Source organism: Engystomops pustulosus, chromosome 2 (assembly GCF_040894005.1).
Source record: "Engystomops pustulosus chromosome 2, aEngPut4.maternal, whole genome shotgun sequence".
Lineage (NCBI taxonomy): Eukaryota > Metazoa > Chordata > Amphibia > Anura > Leptodactylidae > Engystomops > Engystomops pustulosus.
The window spans coordinates 134296602-134316098 of NC_092412.1; the positions used below are offsets into that span (position 1 = coordinate 134296602).

The following is a 19497-nucleotide window of genomic DNA, read 5'->3' on the forward strand; positions in this document are numbered from 1 at the left end:
GGTGCCACTGACTCATTTGAATATTTGTCAAGTGTTTTTTTTTTTTTTTAAAGAATGTGCCTGGATATTACAAAACAAGGTCATCCTCTGATAGATGTAACAAGCAAATAAGTTTAGGACATCTACCTTCAATAAATCTGATGATAGATGTCCTTTAACGGTTTTATAATCCCTAATGTCTCTAATCCCTAATGTCTCTACCTGCTCCTGTGGAAATTACAAAATTTTGGCCTTTAGATATCAGGAAGCTTTTTTTTCCCATGCAAAACAAACTAATGTATGAATCAACCATCCCCACATTTATCTGAACAAAAATGCCCTTGTTTTTTTTTTTAAGATATTTCTACGACAGCTTCTGTAGTAAAATTATACATGAATAAACATTACAGATTTTTATGAAGTTTTTAAATGCTAAACCAAGGTGTGAAAAGAGACGCATAAAACACGTAAGGGTGCCTTCATATATGTGTGGTCCATCTGGAAGTAGATCGCTACTAAATGCCAGGCTGCTCCTAGATTGTTTTAGGTGGCAAGTTCTGATGTGACACATTACCGGTCAACCACAAACATGCAACTACAACCTTAGCCCTCCATTCCGATGGCAGTCTTCTGGTCAATATTTTGTAAGCCAAAACCAGGATTGGAATGTTAATATACTATTTGTCAGTTTGGGTTCCATAATTGGGGTGAATTTGCCCTATACAATGCTATTTTTTAAATGGGAAAGCATTTCTAGGTGTTCTAAGGATCTGGGATTTATTTACTGGAACAGCAGACACAATGATCATCACAAAAAAGGTTAGCTTTATCGTATGCAGGACATAGTCATGCAGAAATTCATACATTACAAATCTGTCTGCTCCATGATGTAATATGAATGGCAACCATACTTTCCATTAACACAAAAATGAATGTTTATGCCCACTTAAAAGTTATGGTGGATCTAAATATCTTTGTTATGAAGGTACAGATTGTTATTTTGTACTCCATTACTGAAAAGAACATTGGGTTTGTTAGAAAGGTGTGTAACTAAGCTCTAGTTATCATATCTAGTTCAGGATGAGTCATTATGTAGAAACACCTGAATATTCTAGTACATTACCTTTTTCCCTAGTGACATTAAGGACACAGTCTTTTAAGTGACACTTTGAGTCGAGTGTAAAATGATCACAGCTGGCAGGCGTCTTAGTTTGGTAACCATCCTGTTCTGCAGACTTAAGTTTTTCAGGAGATGCAACTTAAAAACTGAAAAGGTCATTTGTTGTGGATAATAAAGGAATTAGTGCACAGCACTAACATAACAAAGTGTAAAATAAAAAAAAAGTTCTGCTGCTTCAGAAGTAGCAGCACTCTGCATAACCAAGAAAGCTTGGAATCTGCTGACCACCTAGATGTGGAATAGTGGTACACGTAGGACAGCATAAGCTTTCTAGCGTAATGCTACTTTGATGGTCTGTGTTAAGAGGTGATGGCATTATCTTCTCTGGGCATCACATGAGAACTTCCCTGTGTATTTGTTCTTTATCCTCAACATCATCCTCTGCCCCTTCATTCTCATCACCAGACTCAATGTAAATTGGCCAGTCACCATCCCCGTCATCCTTGTCCATGCTCTCTGACGCAGCTTCTGTGTGGCTTGGATGCTGAGAGTCATCATTTGTAGTGGTGACACATGTGCAACTGTCACACAAGCCAAATCTCCTCAAACCAGGGGATAAACTGCTGGTAAAAGTACGACGGCAACCTTTACAGATGATGGGCCGGTTGGAGCGATGAACCTGAGAGCATATTTGCATATATATTAGTGACATTACTATGTTTTGTGAAGTATACTTTACCCAAGCTGAATACATCATTCATTTAATGCTACAAAAAATGTATATCTCCCTAAAATATACCTTTCATTGTAAATGTCACCTTAAAGGGGTTATCCGGGTGTTAAAAATTACTGAGCCGACCGGAAGCTCCCATCTGACACCATCTCCCAGCACTTACAACGCTGAGAGATAGGGACGGATGGGAGGAGCCAGCCACATTGCAGACCGGAAGTTCCCTGTTTGCGGCTTCTAATACCCTGTAAACAAACAGGGGCACGGATCGAAGGGACCGCGGCGCGGGACATCAGTGGTGCCGGAGGAGGTAAGTACAAGTTTATTATTTTTAAATAGCCCAGCCCTGCCCTAACAAATTTTTAACACCTGGATAACCCCTTTAAGCTATTACATAAGCATCCAATGTCAGCTTTCCATGGTAGAAACAGAAAGATTTAAATTGTTCATAACTCTCCCCCAGTATGGTTAAAGGTATCAGAAGTGTCAGAGAGCACAACCGTATGAGATGGCCATGGTAACCCATCATATCAGCTTTCATTTCCTAACAACCATTTAAAAAAAATCAGAGCAGGGCTCCGATTGGTTGCCATGAGCATCTAGAACAGTTCTGCTCTTCTGATGAATTATGAATAAAAAACACTGTCTATACAACATTTATTAAGGATTTAAGAAATCTTTTATGTCTAGTACAAAGGAGTATGGCCTCAGGAAAACAGGCGTTTCAACCCCATAAAGCTACAACCTCACTTCATTAATCCACTAAAAAAAGTAGAAGTCAGCCACAACCAAAAATTAAACAGAAGAGATAAAAAAATATATATATATATATATATAAGAATGTGGCACTCTACGGGCACTGGCATTCACAGACAAAACAGTGTTATCTTTATCAGACTTGCCAGACCAATTCATCTTCCTATGTATACTAAAAGTGTTCATGAGAATTGTCATTAAAATGTGAAATGGCCAAAAAGGCCATATAAATTTCAATAAAAACTGATCAAAAGGTCGTACAGTCCCAAAAATGGTAGTAATGAAAACGTCAGTTCGTCCCACAAAATAAGACCTTACGTAGTTCCATACATCGAAGTATGAAAAAATTGGTGTCATAATAGAGCAAAATTAAGAATTGTTTTGTAAATAAGGTTTTCATTTTTAAAAAATTTATTAAAACCTATATAAATTTGGTATCGCCATGAATGTAGCGACCCAAAGAATAAAGAAGAGGTGTCCCTTGGAGAAGACAGTGAAAGTCATAAAAACAAAGCCCACAAGAAAATGGTGCAAATGTGGTTTCTTTTTGTTAATTTCGCCGCATCTGCACGGCAAGGAATATAAAGTGCAGCCACTAGAACGTACAATTTATTATGCAAAAAATAAACCCTCATACAGCTCAGAATGGAAAAATAAAATGTTATAGTTTAAGGGGAGGAGCGAACGTAAAAGCCGATCAGCGGGAAGGGGTTAAGACGGCTTGGTGCAAGTATATTTTTAAGAGATTTAGACCATCCAAAAGCAACAATGGGATTGGGTGGGATCACTTCTTTCAAAAAGAGGTCATGCTTTAAAATACTCCAACGCGTGAGTAGGATGACCTTGATCCTAGAATCTTCATTACAGATAGTGCTTACTGCGAGTTATGCCTCCACCTATCATAATATATATTATATATATTACATACACACATATATAAACATATACACATGTTTCCTACATGCTCTGCATTGTCTTATCCCAGTCCTATTTTTTTTTAAAAAGGGTTATGCTAGCTGAAACACATTACAGGGACACAAGATTTTATTGGCTCAACTATCGTCCATTTCTGTATTTTGATAAAAATTTTAATAAAACACATTTATTATACATAGCAAGTTAAATTAGTCTTGCTAGTCTGATGTAGATACAGTTATTCCATATTGTGTCTCTGGTTGCCACAGCCCCTACAGTGCATTCTCTTTTTTTATCTTTTCTGTTTAATATCACTAGGGATTCCAACTGTTGTGGCTTTCAGATTTTTGTGGCCACGGGTAAGCTGCAGGTCACTATAACATCGTATGCCAAATGCATCGCTGACTTCACTGCGGAGATCCTATCAACCTGCTAATAATCTAGTGAAGTACAGATGCGCAACACATTTTTGGGGTCTGGTTCTTTCCCCCTTGGACTTTAACCAAGGTGTTGCCCTTCTTTTTCTATACAGCCAAAACAAGGGATTAAGCATGCTTAACCCCTTATCACCGACACTAGTTTTCAGCTCAATGACCAGACTCGATTTTTCAAATCTGACATGTCTCACGATAATTGGTTATAACTTCGGAACGCTTTAACATATCCGGGTGATTTTGAGAATGTTTTCTCGTGACACACTGTACTTCATGTTAGTTCTAAATTTAAAGGGAACCTACCACCACAAATCTACCTATAAAAGGTAGATCGGGTGGTAGGTGGATCAATGGGACATGAGGATAGCCCTTTTAAGGGCTAATCCTCATGTCCCCGCACTTTTTTAGTAACTTTTATGCTAATTTTCTTATGCGGCTACTGGAGCGTGGAGTAGCCGCATCTGAGGTTACACGAGGCGGCTACTCCACGCCCCGGTAGCCACTTTACCCCTCCTACTCACCATCTTCGGTGCGCAGCTGCGTGCCCTCGTCAGACGATCCTGCAGTCTGCGCATGCGCAGAACAGCAGGCCCGCGCCTGTGCAGCCCCGGCTTCGGAGCAGTGACCGTGCAGGCGCGGGCCTGCTGTTCTGCGCATGCTGCGCGCTGAAGATGGTGAGTAAGAGGGGTAAAATGGCTACCGGGGCGTGGAGTAGCCGCCTCGTGTAACCTCAGATGCGGCTACTCCACGCCCCAGTAGCCGCATAAGAAAATGCGGCTACTGGGGCGCCGCAATATTGGAGAAAATCAGATTGTTTTTACGATTGACAACTTTTCAGGACCATAACTTTTGTATTTTTCTGTTTTCAGATCTGGTTGAGGGCTTATTTTTTGTGAAAAGAGTTGTTCTATTCAGTCATATCATATTAGGGAACGTAGCTTTTTTTGATCACTTTTTAGAACATTTTTAGTGAAGGTGTTTGATGAAAAATTGTATATTACGGGAAGTTTTTCGTATTTTTTTTCCATCGTTCACCGAGCGGGTTCAATATTGATTTAGATTTATTGTACAGATTAATACGGACGCGGTGATACCAAATATGTACATTTTTCGTGTGTTTTTTTGTGTTTTATATACTGTATTTGCATTATATGTGTAACTGGCGAGATTATGGGACTTTATTTTATTTATTTATTTAATTATTATTATAAAATGATTTCATCTTTTTTTCTTTTACTTTCATACATTTTCCACCTTTTGCCTTGAACAAGCGATCGTCCAATCACTTATTCAAGCCTCTGTATAGTGTAAGTAACTGAGTATGCTGCGCATGCTCAGTTACATACAGCCGGGTCCTGCATGGAAGGCAGAACCCGGTGAGAAGAGGGTCCGATCCACTTGGGACACACTTGCACGCCGCGGTCATACTTGACCAATCTTGGGTGTTAGTGCCGGGTCTTGGCTGTGATATCACAGCCCGACACTGGCACTATACTGACCCAATGTCCCGCAATCTTCTTCTGATGCGGCGCCGTAGAAAGGCGTCGTGTCAGAAGAAGTACCCTTAATGACCAACATAGATTCCCGATAGGGCGGTCATTAATGGGTTAAAGGGGTTGGACACTTTAACAAAAGTTACCCATGTTCCCATGCTGCCTTAAAAGAGAAACTGCCATTTAAAGTAACCCACCCAATTTAAATACTTTACTAAAATCTATGACTAAAATTCATTACCCTCATCTCAAAATGGTTCCTTTCCAGCGCTGCAATGGTAAAAAAAATCAGTTTGTAAACCTACATGCAATCACATTTAATAAGTCTGGCATATTATATTTTACTTGCAGTTCCCTTCTTGAAATGTCTCACTGCAAGGACATGCTGCTATATGCAACATTGAGAGAGAGTTCTGTTACATCACTGACCAGTTCATGGCATGTGACTAGGGTGATGTCATGTAAGGTCCTTTACAATGTCTACCCCAAGTATGTATCTGATCACATGAAATCACAGAATGCCTCCATGGAGGATGGGAAGGAGTAGAAGTCCATGGAAGCATGCTGTGATTTCAAGTGATCAGATACATACATGCGGTAAACATTGAAAATCTTACTGGGTGTAGATGAGAGGGGCTGGCTGAGCAGGACATCTCCCCTATGATGACAGGTAATATAACAAAGTTTTTTTATGGGGCTGTAAGGGACACAATTTTTAGGTAAAAGATGGGTGTCAGGTAGTTAATAGGGGTTTATAGGAACCTATCACTTACTGCATTTGTGAAATGGCAGGTTCCCTATAATAATGATCCCTAAGAGTTTCATTAAGCAGTCCTGCTACTTACTTTAGTGCAGTCTGCAAATTCTCTGTGGATCTTTGTTTACATGTCTGAACTCTGCTGAATAAAAGGAACCTGCAGCTGGGGATGATGGGGGAGATTTATCATATGTCGATGCTTGTGCCTCACACCCTCCCTTATCCCACTGTGCCCCTCTTCGTCCCCTCCATGGCCACATGGCATGGAGATGGCATAGCCGCATAATAATTGTACATTCTTGCAGGGCGCAAGAAATTGTGTTATTTCACTGCCTCACTGGTGTAGAAGCAGTGATAAATTCCCCGCTATAACTTATCAGTGAGACAGACTGTAAAAGATAGTAGCACAATGGGTGTGAACCATTAGAATGGACTGGAGGAATGAGAAACATGGAGTTGTGTATATATGCAGAGGGCAGCATGGTGAGAACAGGCTAAAGTTCTCAAAGGAGGCAAAAGTGCATATACTTGCAGAGCCATTCTTGTTCTAATGGCCAACCAGGAATAAAACATGAGCTAATATGTAATTACTTGTAATTTAAAATTTTGCTCCCCTTAGCAGAAACATAATGTTGACATACACTATAATGAAAAATTAAAATGCTACTGGCCCCTTAGTCCGTTGGTTTTGCCAGGGCAGGGCATGTGATCATCACTATGCTTGGCTATAGTCGGTTATTTGTAGTGACTTTGATGTCAATATGGAAGGGGCAGAGCTCATCATGATAAAGGGCTGAACCACCATCAAGAAGCAGAGAAACTTAAGATATCTGTGCTGAGGGGTAAGTTCATGGAGAAGAGCATAGGTGTGAGGCAGGACATGACTGGATATGCACGGGAATTGCCAATAGAGATGTGACCATTCCTCTTTCCTCATATGCCCACCATGATATAAAAAAAGTTCTTAATTCGATAGATCAAAAGGCCTAATTCATGGAGATTAAGGACCGTTACACTATAAAACATGAAAATGCTCACGGATGAAAAGATTACATAGAGCAAACACATACAAAACACTTACTGTAAGCGAATGGCTGCGCAGGTGCTCTTGTCGAGTAAACCTTTTGCCGCAGATTTCACAAGGGTATGGTCGTTCTCCTGTGTGGGAACGAATGTGACGTTTCAAGATGCCTTTTTGTTTGGCAGTGTATGGACAGAAAGGGCACTTGTGTAGCTTGATTGGAACCACTAAAACATCACCTGAAAACCAAATGTTTACACACAGTCATTATTACTTCACAAAATACCACAGTTATATTATCTCTAGATCTCTAAATATTCATACACATACAGTGGGTACAGAAATGATTCCGAAATGAACCACTCTTTATGCCAATTGGTAAGTATACATTAATGAGCAAAAAAAAAAAAAAAAAATATCTGAAATGTAGGATATTTTTGCCAATTTTCTTGTGGGCTTAGTTTTTACAGCTTTCACTGTGCTGGTGTTACCGGTGTTTGCGGCAATATACAGCAAATGCTCACCTTGTATGGAGAGGGCTCAGCCTGTAAGCCCTCTCCACGCACACGCAGCCGAAGTGTGACGTGTACTAATATGTCACACGTCGGTAAGGGGTTAAGTAAAGCAAACCATCAGGCAAAATCATTAAGCCAAATGGAATGTGTCACAAATTTATTGAATCAAGGAAAAAAAAGATAAACAAGTTCAGCAGGAAACCAATTGAATGAAAAAAGAGAATCATGCAAAAAGCATGTTCTGACTAAATATATTGATTTTGAACATCTTGTTTTGAACATCTATTTATGTATAAACTGTCCCTGTTTAAGAGTGAGCATTTATTCCCCTTTGACGTATTATGTATTAACCCCTATTCGACGTAATAGTACTGCATGGCGAGAGGTGTGTTCCCGCATTTTGCAGTACTATTACTTCAAGCTTCTGGCATCATCTCCTGAACAGAGCCGGCAGCAGGAGCTGCGGGTGTTGGCTGTGTATCATAGCCAACACCTGCCTCTAACACCAGCGATCGGAGATTCTTCCAATCGCAGGGGTTAACCCCTTACATACCACGGTCACTCTTGACCGCGACCTGTAAGGGGCATCTCAGGTGAATCAGACCCCCTGCAACGCTTACTGGGGGTGGACAGGGGAGGGGGTCTGATTCAGGGGGTCTGCTAGTGCCCCGGGGTGCGCGATCTTCTTCCTGAAACCTGCGCAGCATGCTCAGAGTGTTACATAACACAGTGTAATACATGAAAGCTTGAACAGAGCATCGCTTGTTCAAGCAAACCTGTTAAAAAGTAAAAAATAAAAGTTAAAAACACAGTTTTTCTAATAAAAAGAATTAAAAAAATAAAGTAAAAGTCACAAAACATTCCCTATACAAGTACAAAAAAAAAAAAATCACCAAAACCCCCCACATATTTGGAAATCGCAGCGTCTGTAACAATCTGTACAGTAACTAAGAAACTAAGGACTCGCTCGGTGAACGACGTAAAAACAAAACTTGAAAAACTCGCCAAAAAGGTACATTATTTATAAAATCCCTTCACAATAATGTCCAAAAAGTGATCAAAAAAGTTGTGTGCGCCAAAAAGGACAACTCAACAGGTAAAAATAAGCCCTAAACCAGCTCTGTCAACCAAAAAATATTAAAAGTTATATCTCCGAAAAGATGGCAATTACAAAAACAAATGAGATTATATATTTTTACAATTTTACTGGTAAAAAATGAAAATATATAAAAAGCTATATAAATGAGGTATCACTGTAATGATAGTTATCTATAGAAGATAGATAATATAGTATTTTAGTGCATGGTGTATAACCCCCAAAAGATACAAAAAGGAAGGAAACCATTACGATACGGAAATTTACGATTTTCTTTTCCTCCATACATTCAAGAGTTAATAAAATGTCAGCAATAAGCTACACACTAACTAAAATTAAGTATTTGTAAAGTGCATCTCATGTCATAAAAAATAAGCCCTTATATGTCCAAATTGCCAAAAAAAAATATAAAGATTGTATAGCCAATAAAATGTGACAGCGCATAATTTGCTCTGACTGGCGCAGCTCCCCCCTCAATGCCCTGGCGTGTGCCAATACAGATGCTTACCACCACATATGGGGTATTGTTATACGCGGGAGAGATTGGGTATCAAACTTTGTGGAGCCTTTTGGTAATTTATCCCTGAGAATTTGTACATTTTATAAAAAAACACCTTAATTTAGCCAAAATTGCATCCCATTTTGTTTTAACCTCTGTAAAACAATTAAATGGTTAACAGACTACAGAAAAGTTGGTTTACGTACATTAAGGGGTGTAGTTTCTATAATGGGGTAATTTATGGCGTTTTACTTTTATTTAGGTACTTGAAACCTAAGCAGGTCCCACAAAAGTAGGATTTTGCATTTTTTATGAAAATGTGAAAAATTGCACCTAACGTTCAAAGCCCCATAACATCCTACAAAAATTAATGAATGCATAAAAAACCATGTCCACATTCTGTAGACATTCGGTAAATGTTAATTATTAATTATTTTTGCCGTTGTGACTATATGTGGAAAAAGTAGAACATTTATTGTGACACAGGGCAGATTTGAATTAAAAAATCAGACATGTCAGGAAGGTGAAAAGTCGCTTCGGCGTTAAGGACCAGAGGGGGTCATCACACTGAAACCTATAAAAAAAACTAACACTGTAACTAATCTATCATACAAAGCATATGAAGCACGCTGTTCGAGTTCAAAAGACGTTACTTTAAATAAATTTTAACCTGTAACATCTTTTAATGAAATCCAGTAAATGGAAAGTTTTTTGATCTTATATTTAACAATAAAAAATTCCTGCTGAAAAGAAGAAGCGTTCCCACGGAGGTGGCAGCAGGAGGCTAATCGAACAAATGGCCTGTTTCGGAGTTCTAATTTATTTCAGAGTTTGAATTAATTTGTGATATTAAATATACATGAAGATACTACACCATAGAAACGCCCCTTTTCTCCTTTTAATTACTGTCCTTTTAGGAATCATGAGTGCTGCAGAAATTCGTTTGTAACCTTGGCCAGATTTGTGCCTTGCCACAATTATGTCTCAGAGCTCCTTTGGCAGTTCATTAGACCTCATGATTCTCATGTGCTCGGACTTGCACTGTGAGATCTTATATAGAAAGGTGTGTGCCTATCCTTATCAAATCAGTTTAATCAGACACAGCTGGACTCCAATGAAGGAGTAGAACCATCTCATGGAGGGTCAGAAGAAAATTAACAGCATGCAAGTTAAATATGAGTGTTACAGCAAAGGGTCTGAATACTTATTACCATGTGTTAGTTTAGGTTTTTCTAAATTTGCAAAAATATCTACATTTGTTTTTTTCTGTCAAAATGGGGTGCAGAGTGTATAATAATGAGCAGAATTTTTTTTTTATCTTACCAATTGGCTGCACCGAAACAAAGAATGAAAAATTTAAAGGGTTCTGAATACTTTGCGTACTCACTGCATGTGACTACTAGACAATATTTATAAATAAGTTCTCTAGATACTATGATGTTGGAGAAAAAAAAACATTGAAATTGATTTCTTACCTGTATCCTCCCCATACCAGTCACTTTGACTATCCATCATGGAGCTCATAGAGATGCTTGCCTCTTCCTGCCGTGACTCAAAATCACGAGGAAAATGATGTCCAGTATCCTCTTTCCTCTGGGCAGAGCTGTTACGTAAAAGTGCCTCCAAAAACTGCTTCATGTGATAGTTATTACACGGTATGTCCATCCCTGGTCCACCTTGTGGACTTTCTTCTCCTTGTTCCAGACCTTGCTGCATTTGATAAGGTTGAATACCTTCAGTGACTTCCACCACATCAGAGTCAAATTCCTCTTTAGGTTCCATCACTTTTGAAGGACTTTTTTCTCCTGGAGAGGCTTCACTTGCAGGGTCCTTTAACATAATTTCCACAGAGTTACAGCTACTACAGTCACCACATGGGGGATCTTTCTGACAATCTCCCCGAGGGGTTTTTTCTTGTGCTGATCTAACTGCAACTCTTCCACTACTAAGGCCATCGCTACCACTATCTGCTTGTCCAAAAGAACTCTCTTTTTCTATTTTTCTGCAGATGTCAAGTGAAGACCGTATATACGCCTTACAGAAGTTAACCACATCAGTCATCTGAAGGTAGCTTGCAGCACTCATAACTTCAATTACATTCTCCCCACATAGATTTAGTTTTCCAGAGTATAAAAAATCCAGAATGGTCGAGAAGGCCTCAGATGTTACAATATCTAGGGAGGCTGTGCTGTGTCTACCACTGTCTTGGATGTAGTGAACTAGCATAGCTCGGAAATAGCCACTGTTGGCAAACAGAACATTTCTATGGGCTTTAAATATTCGACCTTCCACAATGATGCTGCAATCACAAAAGAAATCTCTTTTACGCTGCTCATTTAGCTCTCCAAGGAGCTTGGAGTAGTATGATGGCATCTCCATGGCTCCGAGACAGCAAGCAATTTCTGGCACCTGCAAAACAACCAATGTCAAAATGACTTAAGTGTTACCCTGCAACAAACACTGATCACCTTTAAGTGACAAATATAATCTATGTCTAGGAGGGTCCCCAGTCTTTCATTTAAGTTATCGGAATAGTCCAGAGGTCACCCATAAAAAACTGCACTAGTCAATACCTATGACAAGGACAGACCGTGTACAAAGTGATCAAATGTCTCCAAAAAATGGCGGCTCAGAATCTCCATAACAGTGATCACTGGAGGCCCAGCAAGGACTACCATGGAAAGGTGATATAGAGGTTTCTAACAAATATGAAGTTTTATGGATACCTTATCTATTTGCCCAATAAAGCATCAATGTTAAACATTTTGGACTTAGAGAACAAAAACCATTTGTACAATTTTCCTTTGAACTTTACCTTTAACTATTATGTGGAATCCAGAGAGGCCTGTTAAACGGATTTACAACAAACCTTGGCAACAGTAATGCAGAAGTACAGAGCAGCAACAGAAAGTAATTTTGAGATCTTGTGCGTTGATGAGCCCTGAAAAACATTACATTATTCGTTTTAGCAAGTTCATGTGAGTATTGTTAAAAGGGGCCTTCCATTAAAAAATTTAACATTATCGGTGACACATTTCTTTTAAATATTCAGCTCTCCATTTCTGACTGTAACTTGAACTTGAGTTTCTTTAAAACAAAGATCTTAGCTTGACTAATGACAGTAATGATCAGCAATGGTTCAGTTTTGTGTGCTAAAATATGGATCAATTCATTTGCATATTTTTAATGGAATCAGGAGTGCTGACCGGCATTTGTTTGCAACATGTTAACTACAGGGGTAAAAAAGTATTCCAAGCACTTCAATGTAGATGATGTGTTTCTTTTACTGCGTGGAAACTGTTGCTCGATGTGGAAAATAAAATAACACTCATGGCACGTTTCTTTGCATTTTTGTTGCATGCTGTTTTTTTTAACACTGTAGTCTTTGAGCGTGTGGATGAAGATTTTATCTCAAAGTAAGATGTAATTAAATGTAAAAAGAAAAAAAACAGCATGTGAAGAAAAAAAGAAAATCAAATGTAAATCGATAAGAAAACTGCAAAAACATGCATATTTGATTCAGATTATATACAGTTAGGCTGCATTCACACACATGTATGGGGGACGTATATACACTCACCGGCCACTTTATTAGGTACACCTGTCCAACTGCTCGTTAACACTTAATTTCTAATCAGCCAATCACATGGCGGCAACTCAGTGCATTTAGGCATGTAGACATGGTCAAGACAATCTCCTGCAGTTCAAACCGAGCATCATTATGGGGAAGAAAGGTGATTTGAGTGCCTTTGAACGTGGCATGGTTGTTGGTGCCAGAAGGGCTGGTCTAAGTATTTCAGAAACTGCTGATCTACTGGGATTTTCACGCACAACCATCTCTAGGGTTTACAGAGAATGGTCCGAAAAAGAAAAAACATCCAGTGAGCGGCAGTTCTGTGGGCAGAAATGCCTTGTTGATTCCAGAGGTCAGAGGAGAATGGGCAGACTGGTTCGAGCTGAAAGAAAGGCAACAGTGACTCAAATCGCCACCCGTTACAACCAAGATAGGCAGAAGAGCATCTCTGAATGCACAGTACGTCGAACTTTGAGGCAGATAGGCTACAGCAGCAGAAGACCACACCGAGTGCCACTCCTTTCAGCTAAGAACAGGAAACTGAGGCTACAATTTGCACAAGCTCATCGAAATTGGAAAGTAGAAGATTGGAAAAACGTTGCCTGGTCTGATGAGTCTCGATTTCTGCTACAACATTCGGATGGTAGGGTCAGAATTTGGCGTCAACAACATGAAAGCATGGATCCATCCTGCCTTGTATCAACGGTTCAGGCTGGTGGTGGTGGTGTCATGGTGTGGGGAATATTTTCTTGGCACTCTTTGGGCCCCTTGGTACCAATTGAGCATCGTTGCAACGCCACAGCCTACCTGAGTATTGTTGCTGACCATGTCCATCCCTTTATGACCACAATGTACCCAACATCTGATGGCTACTTTCAGCAGGATAATGCGCCATGTCATAAAGCTGGAATCATCTCAGACTGGTTTCTTGAACATGACAATGAGTTCACTGTACTCAAATGGCCTCCACAGTCACCAGATCTCAATCCAATAGAGCATCTTTGGGATGTGGTGGAACGGGAGATTCGCATCATGGATGTGCAGCCGACAAATCTGCGACAACTGTGTGATGCCATCATGTCAATATGGACCAAAATCTCTGAGCACCTTGTTGAATCTATGCCACGAAGAATTGAGGCAGTTCTGAAGGCAAAAGGGAGTCCAACCCGTTACTAGCATGGTGTACCTAATAAAGTGGACGGTGAGTGTACGTCCCCCATACACTTCTGTGGGTCACGTGCGGCACCGTACCGCTCCGTAGCCCTGGAAAAGATAGGACATGTCCTATCTTTTCCTGTATTACGGCGCCGTGCCCATATCTTCCATATCTTACGGCGCTCACCTCCTCCTGCACTGCCGTGTGCCCGCCGTGCTACGGTGCAATGGGCACACGGCAGTGTGCATGTAGCCTAAGTGAATGAAAATCTGCAATGTGTGCAGATAGACGTGTTTTGGTAGCAACGTGTTGTACTGCATCATATTTTGCAATACTACTCTATCCTACAAAGCAGGGCAATGTGAAAGTACCTGAAGAACAGCTAGTTGAACAAAACTAGTTGTATGTATTAAAAAAACGCATCCACTTGGATTTTACTGCTCCATGGTAAAAAAATTACCATGCCAGTGAAATGTGCCCAAAAGGGAAATGAGTCCAAAAGAAATGGAAATAATTACTTTATGTAACTATCTCAGTTGACACCCCCTGCTATGTATTCTAATGAAAAGAAATAAATAAAAATAAACATGCATAACAAAAAAGCAAAATGGGGGCTTGTTTCTAATTTTTGGTATGGCTTTTTCTTTTTCGCGCCTATGACAATTTCCCTTCAAACTTCACCATGGTTGAGTTTTCAACAGTGATTCCCAAGTTATCACCCGATTCCAGATGTAAAAGTTTTTGGTGCAACTCCGTACCTACCTAAGTAAAAGCCTTCAGCTGTTCAGACTTTTGGGGTATAAAAAAGCGGTACACTCACAAAGAAAAGGTGTTTTAAAAAAAATATGCAATTAAATTGGAGGTATTATGCTGAACTGAGCGCCTCTCGGCATCCCAGGTTTTCATTAATGCATGCCCCCTACTGTAATTGTACCACCTGCTTATGCCTCACTCTCTCCAAGCCCTGGTTCTCTGACATCACCGGCCAGCTACTAGCCCCTCGCGTATGAGCATGAGGTACATATACATTCCGGGGAGTGTATAAAGCAAAAGCCAGCGATGGGGAATGGCGCTCAGGTGACATCAGCCCGAGCGCCTCCAGCTAATTTAAATATCTTTTAAAACGTTGTTTCTTTTTAAGTGTCCTGTTTCTTTATGCATAAAGAAACAGGCACATTAGTGATACTGAAGGTAGATCTCTTTTAAAGGAAATCTACCACGAGGATCAAGGATTATATAAACCAAGTACACCTTCATGTTGGTGTGTGCCACTTTTTGGCAGGATCCAGTCTTCTTTTAGCTCCTTATTGCCCTGTTTTTACATTAAAAAATTGCTTTAAAATTATGCAAACAAGCCGGAGAGGCTCTGGGCTCCATAGCTGTTAATTGAACCTGGAGCCCCTGAGGCACATTTGCATAATTTTTTAAAGTCTTTTAAGGTAAAAATAAGCGGATAAGGAGCTAAAACAGGAGCGGATCCTGCCAGAGAAGGCACACACCTGCACGTAAGTATTCTACATGTACATCCTTGATCTTGGCGTTAGATTTCTCAGCCGGGCATGTTCTCTGAGCATCCGCAAAAATTCGAACGTGTCCGTATTTAGTCCGTATTGTATCCACATTGATTTTTTTTTCACCTCCTCAAAAAAACAAAAGAAAACAAAAACATGGATTTCTAATATATTTTATGCCCCGCCCAGTTGGTTGCATAGCAACATTTGAGAAAAAACAGACCACATTCGGATTTCATCAACGGATGAATGGAATCAATGGATGCGTATGCCATCCGCAAATAAATGGATAGCAAACAGAACTCAGAACCGCCTGTAAGAGTCCTTACTCTATACATTTCTGCGATCGTGGCATATAGTTATAAAAGTTATGCAAACTACCCTGGGGGGCTGAGGCTATGCCACCTGAGCGCCTCTGGGAGCCTTGTTTTTTAATTTATGCACTCCCCCGTAGCACTAGCAGTCCCGCCCCCTACAACGCATAGATAGACAAGGTGCGGGGGGAATAAAAAGTACCACTAAAAACTACCAAATGGCTGGTAACCTCCACATGGATTTTAACAATTGTGATTATTTTTGCTGTAGATAGTGGATGAGAATTGTTATTACTCTTCATGCGTGGGGCGATTTGTGAGCGAGACCACTTTTATGCATTCTAAGGCGCAGTTCAGGCCTTTATTTTTGGAGAGCGCAACAGAAACTTAAAACAGAAGGTCTGCCATTCCCTATAGACTTCAAAGGACTTTCTGTTGAGGTTCCATTATTTATAGCGCAAAAATAGAGGCAGGCTATTAATAATGGAAAGTGGAATGGAACTTGCCCCACTTGAAATACCCTAGATAAATAGTAACATCTTAAAATAAGAATCTCATCTTTGAAAACACCTCAGGCATATGGTTCTCTGAGCTAGAGAACCAGAGATTTAGAAAGTTAAATATATTAATAGTAATTGATTCCTTACAACTTGAAAAGGACGAGGTCCGCACTCACTTTTGCTTGAGTCGAAGGTTATTTCTTTATTTACTTATGGAAAACAGCAGTTACAAATGTGGAGGATAAAAAAAATCTGACACGTTTCTGACCTTTTCGGTCCTTAGTCTGAAACGCGTCAAGCAAAAGGGAGTAGAGCAGGTCTGTGAGTGTGTGATTATAGATCACGATAATTTGGACTTTTGTCCGGTTTTACCAATTATCTTAAATAAAATGGGTCAAAAACGCTAATAACATTTTCACACTTTGGTATATGGAACTGTGTTAGGTGTCATTTTTTGCAAAATGAGCCAACGTTTTCATTTCTACCATTTTGAGGTACATTAACCCTAGATGGTCTGATCATTCCTACCATATGCTGCAATACTACTGTATTGCAGTATATGGCATGTCTGCACAGTATATATTACAATGAGCCACTGGCTGATTGTAACAAAACTGCACAAACCATGCAGCCTTGGGTCTGACGAAGACCTGAGGCTGTCATGGCAACCAATCACTGCCCCCTGATGAGGTTTGGGGGAGTGACAATCTGATCCAAGATGGCGGCCCCCACGAGATGGCGGCACGGGACAAGTTAATAGCCGCGATCTTTATTAGCGGTGGGGGTTTGCTGCAATATGCAACAAACCCCCTCCTGTGTATGAAGAGGGCTCAGCCTGTGAGCCCTTTTCAAACCCCCACCCCCCCGGTGTCAAGGGGATAAAAACGGACCTATATGCCACACATCACCCTATGGCTCCGCATGCATTCATCCACTCTCCCACACCATCCCCCTCCCTTCCCTGCCTGATTGAGTGTAGAGGAGAGTAGACTGTTGTGATGGGAAGTCCGGCTCTTTTTGGTGAGCTTCTGACTCCTGAATGGCTCCCTATTAAATGTATAATATCCAGTCAGACACCCCTCTCCACACCACTTTTAGCCCGTTTTTTTCCCAGGTTAAAGGGGGCTGGGTTGGGTGAGCCATCAGATCACTGTAGGTATCCAACATCTACAAAAGAGTCAGCTTGTTCACCAATGACACATCACTAGTAGGCTGGCACCAGCAGCAGCTGCCCCTCCCCAGGGACTCACCACATTCTGATGGCAGGGAGTCAGGTAATGTAAACTAGGGCTCATTCACACGGCCATTCATGGGGACGGACATGCGGCCGCATATACGTCCCATAGACAGCACTGGCGGCCCAGCGTTGGTACGGTGCACACACTGCAAAAAGATAGAGCATGCTCTATATTTCTGCGAGTGTGTGGCCGTGCGCCGCTGTTTCCTATGGAGGGAGGAGGGGTCACCTCCTCCTCACCTCTAGCACACGGCGGGCATACCGCGTGTGAATGAACCTTTGATCATATATACACTACAGAAATTATTCAGATTGCTGACAAAGGCATTTTTAAAATCTGCATAAGATATTGGAACCTGTCACCAGGTAAAATCACATTCCTGATGACAAGTTCCCTTTAACAAAAAGTCCATATGTGTCATTGGGGTCCATTACCAGATTCTCTAGTATTCTCTTATATTGTATCACACTAGTACACTAATGATCGCAGGAATCTTGGGACACTACAGGTGGTTACTACTATGTGTCACACTAGCACAGGACATAGAGGTTCAGCTATGTCACATGCATGATGCAGAAATGAAAGCTGAGAGGATGGTAGTAACCTGTAACACAACTTCCATATATTAAGCCAGTGATCACCATCTCCAGCCATGTTACATGTTGTCCCCATACTGAATGAAGAGAAATGCATTCCTGCACATCCCAGGGGATCATTAGTGCTGTATGGATGCTTACAGCCCATACAGTTCAGTAGCCACATCTAGACTGTAGCCTATGTACTATGGGGTGCAGCTGCATTGGTCCTGCACCCTCTGCACTGCATAGACCCCATATACCAGAGGTTCCTGCACGTCCATACGATGACCCTCCATCTATAAGCTGTAGCCAGGGATTTCCGGCCACTCCATATTCACTCCACTCCATCACGAGCCGATGCTAAAACTAGCGCCCTCCTCCCTAAAAAATACCAAATATCAAACCCCATTCGCCTCACCTTTTAGCCAGCTCTTGTACAGTGCAACCGCACTTCCCAGCAAGTATACGTAAGGTTACTAGGGGACCAATGAAAGCGGCCTCACTGGTGGAGACTTCTGGGAAATGTAGTTGTCGTGACGAAAAAAAAACCCTCTTCAGTCGAGCCCCTGACCACAAGTTCCGGCATGCAACTCGTCCGCTTTTGCCGTATAAGGTTGTTTAACTCATGCTGTGCCGCTCAGAAAAAGCTGAAGACTACTGTTCACATGGGAAGATTTCAGAAAAGAACACCTTTTAGTGTGAATTGTGTCCTGTATAGGTAACATGTCCTATCATAGGTGCAGCTTTCCGCGGCTGTGGGATAGGTTGGGGAGAGTATGGTGTCTTATTCTGAAGAAAGACTGTCTGAGGGGTCAGTGCCCCCAGCTATGAGGGGAGTGGGCTATATGTTGCCAGGGCCGCCATATCTTTTTCTTAGAAAATCTACTGATGTTCTAGTTACTTATTACGTTTTTTTCTACTACAGTTTGTAAGCTAATAACATAGTAGTGAAAATCAGTACTGGTCATGTGATGACCCCACAATCACTGTATGGCTTTATTTAATAATCATGTTCCCTGAGAATTGGTCAAGAAATGTAAAAATTAGCTAAGTTGCCCAGGATTTATTATTAGCGATGTTGGCTATAGTTGTACTCCATTGTCCAGTAAGAAAGGAGCCGAGTGCTATAGTTGACTATATCTCATTCAAAGCCCCTAATCATACTGTATGTGTCTCCTGAATATGGCTCCTCTCCAATATACCGACCGGTCCCCCTTGAGGACAGATCTAACATCCTTACATGAGGGCAGGTAGGCCATAAAGATGTATATTTGGTTGTCTGTGCAAAGGATAGCACACATACATACAGTG

The 19497-nt window shown here is 40.8% G+C and overlaps 1 protein-coding gene across 3 annotated transcripts; it reads right to left on the reverse strand.

Annotated features, from left to right (window-relative positions):
* ZBTB8B (zinc finger and BTB domain containing 8B) lies at window positions 1–18733 on the reverse strand. 3 transcript variants are annotated; one of them, XM_072136575.1, is made up of 5 exons: window positions 18605–18733; window positions 12131–12256; window positions 10791–11724; window positions 7266–7444; window positions 1–1778 (listed from the first exon to the last, which is right to left on the reverse strand). In XM_072136575.1, exons 3-5 carry the CDS (start codon window positions 11692–11694, stop codon window positions 1491–1493), a joined length of 1371 nt encoding a protein of 456 aa, XP_071992676.1. In that variant the 5' UTR covers window positions 11695–11724; window positions 12131–12256; window positions 18605–18733; the 3' UTR covers window positions 1–1490. The 3 variants fall into 3 exon arrangements, with proteins under 3 accessions (XP_071992676.1, XP_071992677.1, XP_071992679.1); XM_072136576.1 differs by lacking the exon at window positions 18605–18733 and adding an exon at window positions 18447–18571; XM_072136578.1 differs by lacking the exon at window positions 12131–12256 and having other exon boundaries at window positions 18605–18722.
* Between the last annotated feature and the right edge of the window lie 764 nt (window positions 18734–19497).

Excerpts from the sequence above, each read along its gene's own strand:
- ZBTB8B (XM_072136575.1), bottom strand. The coding sequence starts at position 11,694 with ATGGAGATGCCATCATACTACTCCAAGCTCCTTGGAGAGCTAAATGAG. Across the intron at positions 7,445-10,790 it reads CTGGTATGGGGAGGATACAG|GTGATGTTTTAGTGGTTCCA; the intron begins GTAAGAAATCAA and ends TTTGGTTTTCAG. Across the intron at positions 1,779-7,265 it reads TGCGCAGCCATTCGCTTACA|GTTCATCGCTCCAACCGGCC; the intron begins GTAAGTGTTTTG and ends ATATGCTCTCAG.